This window comes from Chiloscyllium plagiosum, unplaced genomic scaffold (assembly GCF_037043375.1).
Source record: "Chiloscyllium plagiosum isolate Xiang-an unplaced genomic scaffold, Cpla_swu_hap1 HiC_scaffold_2, whole genome shotgun sequence".
Lineage (NCBI taxonomy): Eukaryota > Metazoa > Chordata > Chondrichthyes > Orectolobiformes > Hemiscylliidae > Chiloscyllium > Chiloscyllium plagiosum.
The window spans coordinates 31887209-31905459 of record NW_028270140.1 but is presented as its reverse complement, the minus strand read 5'-3'; the positions used below and the strand labels follow the sequence as shown (position 1 = coordinate 31905459).

General features: G+C 44.9%; 1 protein-coding gene across 2 annotated transcripts in view; it reads right to left on the bottom strand.

The window, feature by feature from the left end:
- Positions 1 to 233: 233 nt before the first annotated feature.
- Positions 234 to 18251, bottom strand: part of entrep1 (endosomal transmembrane epsin interactor 1) — a 140675-nt gene continuing 122657 nt past the window's right edge. Inside the window, exons 8-11 of one of the 2 annotated variants that reach the window (XM_043716843.2) lie at positions 15572 to 15641; positions 11743 to 11901; positions 3052 to 3341; positions 235 to 1058 (exon numbers count right to left, since the gene is read on the bottom strand). In XM_043716843.2, the coding sequence (XP_043572778.1) occupies positions 849 to 1058; positions 3052 to 3341; positions 11743 to 11901; positions 15572 to 15641 (729 nt within the window). In that variant the 3' untranslated portion in view covers positions 235 to 848. Of the gene's footprint in view, positions 1059 to 3051; positions 3342 to 11742; positions 11902 to 15571; positions 15642 to 18251 lie in introns of both variants that reach the window. The other variant, XM_043716853.2, reaches the window with a different exon arrangement.

Here is an 18251-nt window from a genome sequence, read left to right as displayed (position 1 = left end):
ATTGGTCATGTCCCGCTCCACAAAACTCAAGGACAAGATTGCTTCCCATGGTATACAACATCACATCTAGAAACAATATATTTAAGTAACAAAGTTTCAGCAGGGCCACTGGCAATTTTTCTTCATTGTTGGGCAAGATCAGACACGCGCTTCAGTGCAATTTCCAGTCACCTAGAATTTTCCAAAGTAGATTAATGAGTGTGGGAGATGTTTATATAATAGTGCGTTGTGTGACAATCTAAATAGAATAGGAATAGTTGCAGTTTTTTTATATATAATCTATATTTTTCTCTATACATATATAACATTAAAGATTACAAACCTGTTAATTCATTTGTTAAAATTTTAAACAAAACAGTACTACAAAATGCAAAGGACATGTAATTATTCAGAGCAATAAAAGATACAAAGGAAAACCATCAGTGTTAAACCAGTCATCATGCTACCTTGCTGGACCTAGCAATTCCTCATTTTCTGTTTCAAATAAAGTGCCCTTTGACATGATGAGGCTTAAGGAGCAGGAACAGAAGTAGATTTTGCTTTAATGAACCTGGGCAGTTTCGAGAGTCATTGGCGTTGTTCACTGACCAGGAACTTGAGATGAGGAGTCTTAAAGGGCAACTTTCACTATCTCCCATTGAACTAAGTGCATTTTGAGCAGTTTATCGCTGAATAAGTTACACTTGCATACTGTACTTGGTTCTCCCATATGTTAAGTATGATTCTATGTCAGTGTTTCCTCATATTGCACTCCCATCTTTAAACTAGTTCCCTCCCAGGCAATATTAGTTACTGGCATTTTGAAGCTGTGTCCTGGCTCGAATTGCACTTTGAGTAGTCCTGTATATTTAAAGCACAGTCTCTTGCATCACACCGACCAGACTGTGAGGTCTCTCCTGATGGCTTTTGTGCTCGCTGCTTCCGTCTCCTGATTCTGACTCCGTGCTGGCAAATGTGCTCAGATCGCCGCAGCTCTGCAGATGCAGCAGTTGTGCATGGCCCTGCGTCTGGGGTGTCTCCCTGTTTGAGATGTTGTGTTCGGAGCTGCCAATAATCGCCTATCCAAAAAGAAAAACACAGGTAAAGTCCGGGTGGTCAAGTTGCACTCAGCAGTTCCCTCTCCAGAATGAAGCAGAAGTGAGATTACACATATTGTGTGGAACATTCCTGAGAATTACTGAATCATGTTGTATTAAAAGAGACCAATCAGCCAAACATATCTTTCAAAAGAATCAGTACAGGTGTCAATTAGTTCCACTCTACTCTTGGTCAATTGCGCATGGCCCTGCAATTTTGTCCCCCTTACATATTTATCTGAATTCCTTTTAAAGTTTACTGTTGAATCTGTGGAGACAGTGGTATTGTCACTGGACTAGAACTCCAGAACCCCCAAGTTAACATTCTGAGAGTACATGGGTTTGGATCCCATCGTGGTAGATGGTGAAATTTGAATTCAATAAAAATCCTGAATAAAACCTTAGGGTAATGGTGACCACAGTAAAAACCCATCTGGTTCACTAATGCCCTTTAGAAAAGGAAACTGCCATCCTGACCTGGTCTAACCTAAATGTGATCCCAAATCCACAGCAATGTGGTTGATTCTTAGCTGCCCTCTGGGCAATTAGTGATGGGCAAGAAATGCTGGCCTAGCCAGTGATTCCCAGATTCTATGAACAATTTCTTTTAAATTGTGTATATAAACTTAGTTCTTTTACTCATTACCTGAAGGCTGTGCCCTCTGGTTACTTATCCTCCTGTCCTAGAAACAAATTTCTCCTTATTACTCTTTTTTTAGAACCCTTCAGCGTTTGGAATGTGTCGATTGACTATCCCCTTAACCTTTTCGGTTCTAAGGAAAACAGCCTGGAGTTTCTCTAGTCACTCCACATGCTGGAGTCTCTCACCATTCTAATTAATTCCTTCGCACACTTTAGGCCTTTGCAGCGTTTTTAATGTCTGGTACCCAGAACTGGGCAGATTATTCTAGGTGGGGGTCTAATTCGAGGTGAAAGGTCACTGCCCTGAAACATTCATTCGGTTGTTCTGAAGTTACTTTAAAAATATGTAAAAATTCCCTCGTTCATTGACTCCTAATTCTCAATTACTTCATCGTTTTTGAAATTCTTATCCATGTTAATAACCTGGCGCATTACAAACCGATACCATCGATAGCGCACATGTAAAGCCACAATCCCTGGCGAGTATCCAATGGAAGAAAAATATGTTGTACATAGAATTTCACAGGACAGAGCAGGTCATTATCCTTCTCTCAGTGGTATGATGAGTCCTTTAATGTCTACTTAAGGGGCATATATGATCTCTATGTAATGTCTCGTCCAAAAGAGCACACCTCTGGCAGTGTACTATTGCCTCAGTACTGCATTGGCAATATCAGCTGGATTTCAGCTCCATTGTTTGGGTTTATTTAATTCTCAAATTCTTGCTATTTTTCTTTTCATTTTTCTCATAATAAATGTAAGAAATAGAAGCAGGAGATGACCGTTAGCTCCTTGATCTTTCTCCGCCATTCAACAAGGTAATCACTGATTTGATGTGACCAAAAGTTCACTTATCCTGTCTGCCCCCAAAACCTTGACTCACTTACAAATCAACAATCTGTCTCCCTCCGTCTTGAATATATTCGAAGATCCACTCCCCAGTGCTGTCTCTGGAAATGAGTTCCAAAGACCTACTGCCCTTGATGGGCAAAAAAAATTCTCCTAATCTCGGTCTCAAATGGGCGACACGTACATTGAAAGGATTTGAAACTAGTTCCAGGTTCATTCCCAAGAGGAAACATCCTCTCAGCATTTTCCCTGTCAAGCCACCTCTGAATCTTAAGCTTCAATACGGTCATTTCTCATTCTTCTGAACTCCAGTGAGTATGTCCAACCTGCTCGACCTTTCCTCATAGGAAATTTCCCAAATCACCTGCCAATCTAACAGTATGCATTGGAATCCTTCATAGCCTGATTGATCCTCTTTGATATATAGATGTAGCATCCCAGAGACAGTGAGAACCAAAACACAGTTGAAATGATTGTCCCTTACCTGATCGAGTATGTTAGCACTTGCCACTGCCTCCTCCATGTGTTCCTCATCAGACTGCAACACTGATCGAATATTTTCCACAAGTTCCTGCACTTCCGGGGTCATAGTGCATGACGAGTGCTCCAAGAAGCTCGCAACCAATAACTTGGTGTCTCTGTAGCTGCTGTAATCCACCAGTGACCTGGGCCTCGACCTGGGAGTTCCTGACCTGTGACCCCTGCGCAGGGTCACAACCTGCATGTCCGGCCTCTCGTCTGTTTGCGTCGCTGCTTCACAGCTCACCACCAACTCTGAGTAAAACGGAAAGAATTTTGTGAGAATGAGAGAGACGGTGCAAACCAAAAAGAGGGCAGCGGGTATCAAAATGGATGCTGCAGGTAGGAAGGGAGAAGCCAGGAGCTGAGGACAACCTAGGTTTGTTAGTGTTAACCCCATGCAAGCTGCAACCCAAATGTGACTTGGAAGGCAGGGAGAAGCAGCCACGATCTCATTGAATGGCAGAACAGACGCAGTGGGCTAAATGGCCTGTTTCAGTCCCTATATCTTATGGCCTAACGTAGTCATGAGTGCTCCCATTCCTCCAGAATTGCTCTGGAGTGTCCAGAAAATGAAAATTTGTCACCAAGACCCAAAGACAAATGACTGGGGCTGAAGAATATCACCAGGGAATTGAAATCCAATTGATTATGAAGACTCTGACCACGTCACATTTGGTGGGGCAGGAGATGGACATTAACAGGTCAACTGTCAATGTTGGGCATGGATAGGAGCAGTTGGCAACAGAAAATCAGTAGTTCAAACTTCCTGAATTACAGTTTGCAATCTTGAGAAAATAATTTATTGCTGTCTGCATTTTGTGCACTTCCCACAAAGTGCAGATCTTTGAAAACATATCTCAGGTCATTTCTAGGCTGACACAAGAATTCGGAGCAATGTGTGGGCAAAGGGTACATGCTTAGGCTGTGTCTAACCCCCTGTCAGGTCCAGGACAGGCCTGAAGAGAGGTAAAAGATGGTCCTCTGGGAAAGGATCCATTACTTTCCAATAGGGGGCATTTGTTTCACATTGGGGGTAAGTTGAAAGTCAACCTACAAGCAACCAAAATCATCAGGCTGCCCCATCAGAGTGGTGGGCTGTTCATCAGGGTTTGGACGTCTGTACAAACCTCTAAACATGAGAAAGGTGAACTTGTCATAATTATCAAGGTGAACTTGTCCCGCCAAATTAGATATTAGTCAACAATAACTTGCATTTATAGGATATTTTAGATGTCATAAAACAGCCCAAGGTGCTTCAGAGGAGCATACAGAAGTCACATAAGGAAAGATTAGGACAGATTCAGACCAAGACGTGGATTTTATCTTAAAGAAGTAGAGAGGTATATGGGGCTAGGGGTGGTGAGGGGTTGGTATGGGGCTTGGTTTGGCAAGCTGAAAAAATGGAATGACTTCAAAACAAGGTTGAGAATTTCAAATTTGAGGCTTCACCAGTTTAGAACAGAATTTATTTCGGCAGGTACAGAGACTGGGTAAACCGTGTACATTCACATAGGATGTCAGTCATTTCCAATCTTCAAGAAACTGGGATAAAGTGACAATGGTAACATTGCAAACTCTCGCTACAGGGAAAGAAAGAAACGTGAAACCAAAGCCCTTGCATGAAATGAAAATGTATTTTATTAATAAGATACGAGGAAGTAATTTCAAGGTCGTAACCTAATCTCAGGTTTCAGATAGCAGCCATAAACCTGAAAAATATTAGTTTCCTGGATCTCAATCTCATGGGTCAGATTCGCAGCTTGTGACAATACATGACCTCAGTCTGTCTCGAAAGGGGAAAACCAGTAGCAGAAAGTGAACCAGGCTGTTTGCAATCTTCAACACGTGTGCTAACCTTGCAGCCCTGTAGTTTCCCACCATCACTCAAACCATTTCCATCTTCATAACATTGCCTACCTACCTCAGTTCATCTGCTGAAACCCTCATCCATGCCCTTGTTAATTCTACAAATGATTTTTCCAATGCTCACCTGCATCTCCGATCCTCCTCATCTCCCATCTTCTGTAACCTTGAATCTACCTAACTGGTCCAATGCTGATAGTCCTCATTAATATGCACTGTCAAAGCATAACGAAGTAATAGTGAGGGTGAGAATGTGTGATAATCCCTGTTAATGGCCCTCTCACATCTCAGTGGTGAGAGTCTTGTCTCAATGTCCAGGACCTCATTATGAACACGCAACTTTTCAGTCTTGATATCAAGATTTGATACCTTACGCAATTTCCCTGATGCTCTCACATAGCCCACATTATTCAAGGCCTGGAAAGGTTCTTCCCTTTAAAACTTTTGAAAATCATTATTAAATCAGCTTCCGTCCTTTCAAGGAGCACATTTCTGATCATGCACCAACATCATGATACTGCAACTTGAACTGGAATTGGACAGAGATGGTTAGGAGATTTTCTGAGCATTTAGAGCCTGTAGCTAAAATGTTAGTCTTTAACAATGTCCATGAGATCAAATGTACTTCTGCACCTAATACAAAATGGACAGTGCCCTGTCAGTGTAAATGCCACTATTTCTCTAGTCTACCTTTCACTGACAGAGCTTTCATTCACTCTATCCCTGCCACTCCACACAGGTCTAACCAACATTAATAGATAACTCCTACAATGCAAGCATCATGTCCACTCAATGCTCTCATTCACCTCACACTCTACACTATTAACCCCTTCATGCCTTCTGTGCTTCTGCTCACTCACCGGCACATCTCACCATCTCTCCTGCTCATGTGTTACCAGTAACTGTACTACCATCCACTTCCACCAAGTTCAATCCTGCCCTGAGTCTCACTGCTGGAAAAAACAGCTCCCATTTCCCAGCAATCCTTAGACTGGAGGAATCTAAATCCTTGAGCTCAGGTAAGACCAAACACCTGATTGACTAGCCAACGCAATGCAGGTGCATGCAAATAAGGTAGTCATCCACCAATAGCAAGATTCTGAAATTTCCATGTAAATGTTCAAGAGAAAAGGGGAAAAAACATTTGATGTTGAGATTATGATGTTTTTTCACTCTCCATATGTTCCTGCTGTTATTCAAAAACCTCCAGGGAGAGGTGCAATCACCAAGTGGAGAGCTTTGCTTCTTTGAATCAAGTGCATGTGCAAAGGGGTGGCACGATGGCATAATGGTTAGCACTGCAGCCTCACAATGCCAGGGACCCAGGTTCAATTCAAGCCTTGGGTGACTGCCTGTGTGGAGTTTGCACATTCTCCCAGTGTCTGGGTCGGTTTCCGCCGGGTGCTCTGGTTTCCTCCCACAGTCCAAAGATGTGCAGGTCAGGTGGACTGGCCATGCTAAATTGCCCGTAGTGTTAGGTGCATTAGTCAGAGGGAAATGGGTCTGGGTGGGTTACTCTTTGGAGGGTCGGTGTGGACTGGTTAGGCCAAAGGGCCTGTTTCCACACTGTAGGGAATCTAATCTATGTGAAACCACATTCTTCAATCTACTTGAGCCAAATCACGATATCTGGAATCTGGCAATAACATGCCAAACATCGTAACCTGCACAGAAACAGGTCAGCATTCTCTCTAATCCATGCTGGCTTTTATGCTCCACTCAACCATCCCTCCATGCCTAATCATCTCATCCTATTAACATCACCTTCTGTTCCTTTCTCCCTCATGTCTTTATCCAGCTTCCCTTTAAATACATTATTCACCTCATCTATTTCCTACAGCAGGGAGCTCCACCTTCTCACCAGCAGTGTGTAAAGGAGTTGCTCCTGAGTTTCCTGTTGGGTTTATTAGCAATGACCTCTGCACAGATAGACTCAGTTCAGGTCCTGCCCAAACTGGTAACAAGCTCCTGGTGCCTTACACTTCTAACTATTTTAAAGACCACTATCATGCCACCCTTTCTTCTTTGCTTTTCTGGAGAAAAAAGCCCAATCTTTTCAATCATTTTGGGTCCACCATTACAGTTCCATTCTTGTGTTTGCGTTTGGTTCCTTCCAAAGTGCCCAGAGTTGAAATGTCTAAAACTAAGGGCCATGCGTTTAAGGTGAAAGGGGGACAGTTCAAAAGGAAATATATGGGGAAAGTTTTTTTTACACAGAGTGGTAGGAGTCTGGAACATACAGCCAGAGGAGGTGGAGGCAGATACAACAGGGGTGTTCAAGGGACCTTTAGATAAGCACATGAATATGCAAGGAATGGAGGGATATGGACCAAGGTGAAAGTGAGGACTGCAGATGCTGGAAATCATAGTCAAGATTAGAGTGGGATGCTGGAAAAGCACAGCCGATCAGACAGCATCTGAGGAGCAGGAGAGTCGATGTTTCGAGCATAAGCCCTTCAGCAAGAGGAGTCCTCACTTTCTCCTAAAATGGAGACCAGTACTGCATGTGTAACCTCACCAAGGTTCTACAATTTTCAAAGCACCAGCAGCGAGCAGCAGCTAAGGTAAGACAGTTTGTTTTAAAATTACTTACCGGTAGCGGGCAGCGGTGTTTTTTTTTCTCTCTTTACAGAAAGAGCGGGAGCAGCAGGGGGAAGTGACGAAGACCAGAGGGGCAGCCGGGTAGGTTTTTTTCCCTTTAAAAGCGCGCAGGAGAAGAACCCGAGGCACTACAGAGGTAGTGTCTCCCACCCACCCTCCTCCTCTAACCTAAATAATAAGACCCGTTGTGGTAAGTAGGTAAGTGCTGCATTTTGCTTGTTGTATTCTTTAGACCCAGTTTTTGTTTTACAAAAGGTTACTTTCAGAGGGATGGCAGTGAAGGCAGTGCAATGTTCCTCTTGCAACATGTTTGAGGTGAGGGATGCCATGGACGTCGATGCTGAAAACACTTGCAGGAAGTGCACCCATCTCCAGCTCCTCCAAGACCGTGTTAGGGAACTGGAGCTGGAGTTGGATGAACTTAGGATCATTCGGGAGGCAGAGGGGGTCATAGATCGGAGCTTTAGGGAAGTAATAACTCCAAAGATGGCAGATAGATGGGTGACAGTGAAGGGGACTGGGAGGAAGCAGCCAGTGCAGGGACCCCCTGCGGCCGTTCCCCTCAAGAACAAGTATACCGTTTTGGATACTTGTGGGGGGGACGACTTACCAGGGGCAAGTAACGGGGCTCAGGCCTCTGGCACGGAACCTGTCCCCGTTACTCAGAAGGGAAGGGTGGAGAAGAGCAGAGCAATAGTAATCGGGGACTCGATAGTTCGGGGCACAGATAGGAGGTTTTGTGGGAACGAGAGAGACTCACGTTTGGTATGTTGCCTCCCAGGTGCAAGGGTACGTGATGTCTCTGATCGTGTTTTCCGGGTCCTTAAGGGGGAGGGGGAGCAGCCCGAAGTCGTGGTCCACATTGGCACCAATGACATAGGTAGGAGGAGCGCTGAGGATGTTAGGCAGGCTTTCAGGGAGCTAGGTTGGAAGCTCAGAGTTAGAACGAACAGAGTTGTTGTCTCTGGTTTGTTACCCGTGCCACGTGATAGAGAGTCGAGGAATAGGGAGAGAGAACAGTTAAATACGTGGCTACAGGGATGGTGCAGGAGGGAGGGATTCCGGTATTTGGATAACTGGGGTTCTTTCTGGGGAAGGTGGGACCTCTATAAACAGGATGGTCTACACCTGAACCTGAGGGGCACCAGTATCCTTGGTGGGAGGTTTGCTAGTGCTCTTGGGGGGGTGTTTAAACTAACTCTGCAGGGGCATGGGAACCCAGACTGTAGCTTTAGGGTGCAGGACCTGGAGTGTAGGGAGGTTAGGAACATGGCATCAATTTCAAAGGAGGGTGCCTGTAAACAGGAAAGTGGTTTGAAGTGTGTATACTTCAATGCAAGAAGTATACGTAATAAGGTAGGTGAACTTGCAGCATGGGTTGGTACCTGGGACTTCGATGTTGTGGCTATTACGGAGACATGGGTAGAACAGGGACAGGATTGGCTGTTGCAGGTTCCAGGGTTTAAATGTTTTAGTAGGGTCAGAGGTGGGGGTAAAAGAGGGGGAGGTGTGGCATTGCTTGTCAAAGATAGTATTACAGCTGTGGAAAGGACGATGGATGAAGACTCGCCATCTGAGGTAGTTTGGGCTGAGGTTAGGAATAGGAAAGGTGAGGTCACCCTGTTAGGAGTTTTTTACAGGCCTCCTAATAGTCCTAGAAACGTAGAAGAAAGGATTGCGAGGATGATTCAAGAGAAGAGTGAAAGTAATAGGGTGGTTGTTATGGGGGACTTTAACTTTCCTGATATTAATTGGGAAAGCTATAGCTCAAGTTCGTTAGATGGGTCAGTGTTTGTCCAATGTGTGCAGGAGGGTTTCCTGACACAATATGTAGATAGGCCAACAAGAGGTGAGGCCATACTGGATTTGGTTCTGGGTAATGAACCAGGCCAGGTGTTAGAATTAGAGGTAGGTGAGCACTTTGGGGACAGTGACCACAATTCGGTGACCTTTACTCTAGTGATGGAGAGGGATAAGTGTGCACTACAGGGCAAGAGTTATAGATGGGGGCAGGGAAATAATGATGCTGTGAGGCATGACTTAGGATGTGTGGCCTGGAAAAGTAAGCTTCAAGGCAAGGGTGTAATTGATATGTGGAGCTTGTTCAAGGAGCAACTATTGAGTGTCCTTGATAAGTATGTGCCCGTCAGGCAGGGAGGAAAGGGTCGTGTGAGGGAGCCGTGGTTTAATAAGGAATTGGAATCCCTTGTTAAATGGAAGAGGGCGGCCTATGTAAAGATGAGGCGTGAAGGTTCAATTGGGGCGATTGAGAGTTATAAGGTAGCCAGGAAGGACCTGAAGAGAGAGCTAAGAGCAGCAAGGAGGGGACATGAAAGGTCCTTAGTTGGTAGGATTAGGCAAAACCCTAAGGCTTTCTATAGGTATGTCAGGAATAAAAGAATGACTAGGGTAGGAATAGGTCCAGTCAAGGATAGTAGTGGGAAGTTGTGTGTGGAGGCTGAAGAGATTGGGGAGACACTGAATGAATACTTTTCGTCAGTATTCAATCAGGAACAGGACATTGTTGTCAATGTGAGTACTGAGTCACAATTAAGTAGAATGGATGGCTTTGAGGTATGTAGAGAAGAGGTGTTGGAAATTCTGGAAAGGGTGAAAATAGATAAGTCCCCTGGGCCTGATGACATTTATCCTAGGATTCTCTGGGAAGCAAGGGAGGAGATTGCAGAGCCATTGGCCTTGATTTTTATGTCCTCATTGTCTACAGGAGTAGTGCCAGAAGATTGGAGGCTAGCAAATGTGGTTCCCTTGTTCAAGAAGGGGAGTAGGGATAACCCTAGTAACTATAGGCCAGTGAGTCTCACTTCTGTTGTGGGCAAAATCTTGGAGAGAATTGTAAGGGATAGGATTTATGAACATCTGGATAGGAATAATGTGATCAAGGATAGCCAGCATGGTTTTGTGAAGGGCAGGTCGTGCCTCACAAACCTTATTGAATTCTTTGAGAAGGTGACTAAGGAGGTGGACGAGGGGAAAGCAGTAGATGTGGTGTATATGGATTTTAGTAAGGCGTTTGATAAGGTTCCCCATGGTAGACTACTGCAAAAAATACGGAGGTATGGCATTGAGGGTGAGTTGGAGGTTTGGATTAGGAGTTGGCTGGCTGGAAGAAGACAGAGGGTAGTTGATGGCAAAGGTTCATCTTGGAGTGCCGTCACTAGCGGTGTTCCGCAAGGATCTGTTTTGGGACCATTGCTGTTTGTCATTTTTATAAATGACCTGGAGGAGGGGTTAGAAAGTTGGGTGAGCAAGTTTGCGGATGATACGAAAGTCGGAGGAGTTGTAGACAGTGAGGAAGGATGTGGCAGGTTACAGTGGGATATAGATAAGCTGCAGAACTGGGCAGAAAGGTGGCAAATGGAGTTCAATGTAGCTAAGTGTGAGATGATTCACTTTGGTAAGAGTAATAAAAAGATGGGGTACTGGGCTAACGGTCGGATACTTGGTAGTGTGGATGAGCAGAGGGATCTTGGTGTCCATGTACACAAATCTTTGAAAGTTGCCACCCAGGTAAATAGTGCGGTGAAGAAGGCATATGGCGTACTGGCTTTTATTGGTAGAGGAATTGAGTTCCGGAGTACTGAGGTCATGTTGCAGTTGTATAAGACTCTGGTGCGGCCACATCTGGAGTATTGTGTGCAGTTTTGGTCGCCATACTATAGGAAGGATGTGGAGGCACTGGAACGGGTGCAGAGGAGGTTTACCAGGATGTTGCCTGGTATGGTAGAAAGATCGTATGAGGAAAGGCTGAGGCACTTGGGGTTGTTTTCATTGGAGAAAAGAAGGTTTAGGGGTGACTTGATAGAGGTGTATAAGATGATTAGGGATTTAGATAGGGTTGACCGTGAGAATCTTTTTCCTCGTATGGAGTCAGCTATTACAAGGGGGCATAGCTTTAAATTAAGGGGGGGTAGGTATAGGACAGATGTTAGGGGTAGGTTCTTTACTCAGCGAGTCGTGAGTTCATGGAATGCCCTGCCAGTAGCAGTGGTGGACTCTCCCTCATTATGGGCATTTAAGCGGGCATTGGATAGGCATATGGAGGATAGTGGGCTAGTGTAGGTTAGGTGGGCTTGGATCGGCGCAACATCGAGGGCCGAAGGGCCTGTACTGCGCTGTACTCTTCTATGTTCTATGTTCTATAACCCCTCTTTCACGTTCCATTTGTTACCTTCTATAACTAATTCTTGAAGCAGTGGGTCGCTGTTTGATCCGCTCAGCCCTGACCTGCTCGACTTGCTGCATTCTGTTCCAGAGTGTCTGCTCCGCGGTGGGTGCACAATGCATAACTGCAGCGGGTCACTGAGAGCGCCCCCCGGAGGATTGTTCTCTGCAAAGTAACGCAAGAAATAATCACCTTCTGTAGTTATAGTCGAAAACTAACCCCAGACCCAATTCTCCTTTAAGTCATAGCTTAGTCTCACCCCGAGTCAGAGGTCATGGAACCAAACTTCAGCACAAAGTTAAACCTGATGAAGCTGCATGAGATTTTAAACCAAGATTCCTCTCTGGTGGATATTAAAGACTCCACGGTCACTGAGCCAAAATTTACCCTTCACCCAGTACCATTAAAGTAGATTAGTTACTAATTTATTATGAATGTATGAAATCTTGTGCACACATTAGCTGTTATGTTTCCTACATTATTGTAGTAACTACACTTCTTTGTGGGCTTAAAGACACTTTGGGATGTGCCAAGAGTTTATTACTATGAAGGGCAGGACTAAGGACATTGGTTAGGCCACTGTTGGAATATTGCGTGCAATTCTGGTCTTCTTCCTATCGGAAAGATGTTGTGAAACTTGAAAGAGTTCAGAAAAGATTTACAAGGATGTTGCCAGGGTTGGAGGATCTGAGCTATAGGGAGAGGCTGAACATGTTGGGGCTCTTTTCCCTGGAGCATCGGAGGCTGAGGGGTGACCTTATAGAGGTTTACAAAATTATGAAGGGTATGGATAGGGTAAATGGACAAAGCCTTTTCCCTGGGGTCAGGGAGTCCAGAATTAGAAGGCATAGGTTTAGGGTGAGAGGGGAAAGATATAAAAGAGACCTACGGGGCAACGTTTTCACACACAGAGGAAGTGGTGGAGGCTGGTACAATTGCAACATTTAAGAGGCATTTGGATGAGGTATATGAATAGGAAGGGTTTGGAGGGATATGGGCCGGGTGCTGGCAGGTGGGACTAGATTGGGTTGGGATATCTGGTCGGCGTGGACAGGTTGGACCAAAGGGTCTGTTTCCATGCTGTACATCTCTATGACTCTATGATAACTGGTTTATCGAGAACTGGGATGGGTGTGGGGAGAGTGATATGACAGGGTAGATCAATCTTGGTAGACCTCATCCCACTTCCAGACAGCTGCTCAATAGCAGGACTGACAGAAACTCCCATGCTGAGCTGAGAATGATGTAACATTTAGGATGAATATCAAACAAGAGAGAACATTATTTGAAATGGGGTAAATCATTTTTTTCAGAAGCATGGAAGCTGATTGAATTATTACATTACAGGAAGGAAGAGAAGATTGCAATAAAGATGGTACAAAGAAGATCTATAAGCAAGTTGCCGGGGAAGGAGAGGTTTTGTCATGAGGAAAGACTGAGTCATCTGGTGTTGCTTTCTTTGGACGAGAGGAGCCTGAAGAGACACTTAATTGAGACATATAGAATTGAGCGGGGTTGACATACAATGGATTAGGCAGGATCCTATTGCCCTTCACAGAAAGGTGAATAACTAGTGGCCCCAGGTTCTAAGTGATTGGTTGAAGGACTAGACTGGAGTTAAGGAGAAATTCTTTCATCCAGAGGGTGGCGGTCTGGAGTTCGCTGCCTTGGTGGGCGGCAGAAATGAAAACTCCTGACACATTTCAAAAACATTTGGATACAAGTGGAAAACCTTGGGGCCTAATGGCTCCTCCTCTGCTGTACAGGGTTTCACATTTCAGCAAAATAGGCCTTTGTAGCAGAATGCCATTTCAGAAGGAGAAAAAAGGCCAAAAAAGGGCTTGACAAAACATTTTCAAGTGTTTACAGCGCAGAATCAGGCCATTTCAGAACAACGGTCAGTGTTTACACTGCACACCTACCTCCTCCCATCCCTACTTCGTCTCTCCTCATTGCGGTAGTTTTAACGGTAGATATTTGGGGCCTTCAGCAACAGGAAGCTCATGGATCGAGCTTACCCTGATGGCACAGACCACTAAAGCCTGGATTAAGCTGAATGTTAGAGTTGAAGAAATTAACCCTGAGTCTTTATTCAGTCAGGTGACCATAGTCTCACTCAGCAAGGGCCCACTGGTCCTCGCAGGGGGTGCTCATGTTGAAGAAAGGGGGACACTTTGGTTTCGGGCTTGGAGGATGCTCTATTATACCCATGGAGTTATGTGGACTGAAAGAGACAAAGATAAGAGGGCAAAAACAAAACAATGAATTTAAGATGCTGGAAGTATCTCAAACTGATGAAATCCAACTTGAGTTTCGTTCTTGATTGATCATGGTATTTATTGTTGTGATCCATTGTTAGTTTAGCAAGCAGGCAGCTGCCTGTTCAGCAGAACTTGCAATATTAAATCATGCAGCAGAGAGGGAGGCCATTTGGTCCATTGTGCCTATGCTAACTCTTTGAAAGAGCAATCCAAATACTCCTATTCCTCTTCACTCTTTTAGCATTGCACTGCTATGTTTTTGTTTCCTTTTTATTAGATTAGATTCCCTACAGTGCAGCCCAACAAGTCCACACCGACCCACCGAAGAGTAACCCCCTCAGACCCATTCCCCTACTCCCTACTAATGCACCGAACACTATGGGCAATTTAGCATGGCTAATTTACCTGACCTGCACATCTTTGGACTGTGGGAGGAAACCGGAGCATCCGGAGGAAACCCACGCAGACATGGGGAGAATGTGCAACCTCCACACAGACAATCGCCAGAGGCTGGAATCGAATCTGGGTCCCTGGCATGCGAGGCAGCAGTGCTAACCTCTGAGCCACCGTGCTGCCCATCTTCCCAAGCTTTCATCCAATTCCACTTTTATACCACAGAATCTGCTTCAGATCTTTTCAGCCAGTGATCATGGCTCACTGTGTAAGAAAAACTTCTCTCTGTACTCATAGCATGGTGCACGTGGTTTGAGGATGAAAGAACTGAGGCTGCTAAGATGAAGGGGAGAAATATGTACCCAGCCTATTTTGGAATACTGGGAGGTGAAAATCTCTCGGTATCTAACACTTCTATTGAGGCAGGTGTTGGGTGAGGAGAAGGTAGGAATTCGATGAACTGCTGCTAAAACCACAGAGGCAGCTAACACTTTGCCCTGTGCAACCACCAATACATCCCATCTCCAAACCAAAGACTCTGAAGAGTTACTGAATCCCTCTGTTGTTCCAGCAGGGGAATAAAGGAGGGGTTGCCAACTCTCTAGGATTGCCCTGGAGTCTCCGGGAAGAAAAGCTGAACACTGCTGCAAGTAAAGACCCAGGAGGAAAATCATACAGACATTAAAAATAAAATCTTGGAACCCTTCTGTTTAGGCTGTTTGAGTGACAGTCAAGTCCAATCTAATTGGCTCACAAAGCTGCTGCTTGTTTTCCAATTGGTTGTGGTATGGCAGGGGTGTCAGAAAGACTGACTCGTCGAAGAATGTGGTGCTGGAAAAGCACAGCCGGTCAGGCAGCATCCGAGGAGCAGGAGAATCGATGTTTCAAGCATAAGTTCTTTATCAAATACCACTGAACAGCTTATGCTCAAATCATCGACTCTCCTGCTCCTCGGATACTCCCTGACCGGCTATTCTTTTCCAGCGTCACACTCTTTGACTCTGATCTCCAGCATCTGTAGACCTCACTTTCCCTCCTGACTTGTCAGACGGTCCATGAGAGGCTGGACTGGTTTGTGGCAGGAGGCCACGTGAGAGAACCTCCAGGAACGGTCCCAGCAGAGTTGGCAACCCTGGATTTAGAGAGAGGACAAAATGACATGATGTTACCGCGGCCTTTACCAGCTGATGCTGCACATGCTGCTCTTTCAGATGCTCCGTCCATGACCTCGGTGGCTTGCAAGCTCGAAACCTGACAACACAAAACTGTCAAGTTAAAACGGGTAGTGTTCATGGCCCACTGCAATTTCAAAGAGATCTTGATAAATTCGCTGGTGGTCTTCTCACGGCCACTTCACCCCTTGAGAGGGACTGAGACAGTGCCTGCTGTGGCTTAGTGGGACACATTCTTTAATCTTGGATCAGAAGCTCGTGGGTTAGAATCCCACTTCAAAGACTAGTCCAGGCTGACATTGTCAGTGCGTCTGAGTATGAGGCACCTTCTTTCGGATGATACTTTAAACTGAGCCCCTATCTGCTCTCTCAGCTGATGCATAGATACCACAGACAAAGAACACCAGAAAATTTCACTTGCGTAAATAATTAGCCCCCAATCAACAAGGAAAAGAAACCTCATCATCATCATCATCACCTTGATGTTTGTGGGATCTGTTGTGTGCAAATTGGCTGCCACATTTCCTACAACAGTAACTATTCTTCAAAAGTATTTCATTAGCCGTAATGAGGCATCGTGAGGTCCTGACAGGTGCTATAAAAATGAAAGCCTCTGGTTGTATTTGGAAGTCTTGGATTCCAGCATCATCTTGATAGACTGTCTTATTATATGGACCAAGACACAAAGCTTTTCACCCAAATTTCAGCAAAGGCACAAAGGAAAGAACAAAGAACAAAGAAAATTTACAGCCCAGAAACAGACCCTTCGGCCCTCCAAGCCTGAGCCGATTCAAATCCACTGTCTAAACCTGTCGCCCAACTCCTAAGCATCTGCATCTCTCTGATCCCCACCTCCTCATGCATCTGTCCAGACGCATCTTAAATGAATCTACCATGCCTGCCTCTACTACCTCTGCTGGCAATGCGTTCCAGATGCCCACCACCCGCTGTGTAAAGTACTTGTCGTGTGTATCCCCCTTAAACTTTTCACCTCTCACCTTGAAAGTGTGACCTCTCGTTATTGAATACTTTATCCTGGGAAAAAGCTTATCTCTATCTAGTGAACATTAAGTGTTCTAGAAACATCAAGTGCATCAATGGGCATTTATGAGATGCATATTGTCCATTGCTTTGTGTGGTTTCATAAGGTCAATGCAGAGGTACTTAGTATTTAATATAACTTATAACCCGGGGTACAAACATTTACAGCACCTTGCAGTAAGTGTTCGTAGTTGTAGGAACTTCGACTCAGTATTGAGCTGCACCCATCGGGGAAGGTTACGACACTACTCCAGGAGACGGTCACACCCCTTAGGTTTGGGTCTTCTGATCCAAGCTAATGTTCAGACACAGGAGAGGGTGTGACTGCAAGTGAGGCAGATAAAAGATCCAAGGCTGGAATGCAGGAGCCTCATCCTTTGCAATTGTCCAACAGGTTTGAAGATTTTTGTTTCAGTTTGTTTGGATGAGAGTGAGGGCTTCAGGGTGGATGTGCTAACTGACCATGGCACTGTGGTACAGGAAGAAAGAATGTCATGATAGTCAGGGGACAGTATACGGAGGGAAATTGACACTGTTCTCTTCAGCAAGAAGCACAAGTCAAGGCTGGGTTATCTGTCTGATGCCCAGTTTCAGGGTATCTCCCCTGTGCTGGAGGTGAACCTGCAGTGGGAAGGGAAAGATCCCATTCATTGTGGTCCACTTTGACATTGCAGGGCAGCATGGTGGCTCAATGGTTAGCACTGCTGCCTCACAGCGCCAGGGACCTGGGTTCGATTCCAGCCTCGGGCGACTGTGTGGAGTTTGCACATTTTCCCTGTGTCTGCGTGGCTTTGCTCTGGTTTCGTCCCACAATTCAAAGATGTGCAGGCTAGGTGAATGAGCCGTGCAAAATTGTCCATAGTGTTTAGGGATGTGTAGGCGAGGTGCATTAGTCAGGGGTAAATGTGGAGTAATAGGTAAAGGGAATGGGGCTGGGTGGGTTACTCTTCGGAGGGTCGGCATGGACTTGTTGGGCCAAAGGGCTCGTTTCCACACTGTAGGGAATCTATTCTATTAATAACACAGGAAGAGGTTCTGTAGACAATGTATGAGAAATTAGGTGCCAAATTCAAAAGCAGAACCTCAAAGGTAATAACGTCTGGATAAACTAAACAAGGGGAGAGTTGCAAGGGATCAAGCTGGGCAAATATATCAAATCGAAGGAGAGAGTCGATTTAGGAGAGCAAAATACTAATGTGGAAAATGACAATCAGGGAAAGATATGAAAGGACAAAGAGAGAAAAAAAACTAAGAATATATCAGCTGTCAAGACTAGATGCGACAAAGATAATAAGAAAACTCAAGGCTCTTTGTCTGAATTTATGTGTTATTCATAAAAAGTAAATGAAATACTAGTGCACATTGACATGAATAAATATGATCTGGATTATCTCATGGAATGATGGCTATACAATGAGAAGGACTGGATTCTCAACATTTAAGGGTACAGGAAATTCAAGAACAGGAAGCTAGGTAAAGGCAGAGAGGTAGTGCCCCCATTCAAAGATGGTATTGGTGCAATAGTTGGAGATTACCTTGGATCATGAGAAAAGGATGGAAAAACAGTTTGGGTAGAGATGAGGATTAGAAGGAGAAATAAGTCACTAGTCGGAGTGATCTACAAGTCCCCAAACAATATCCATGATGC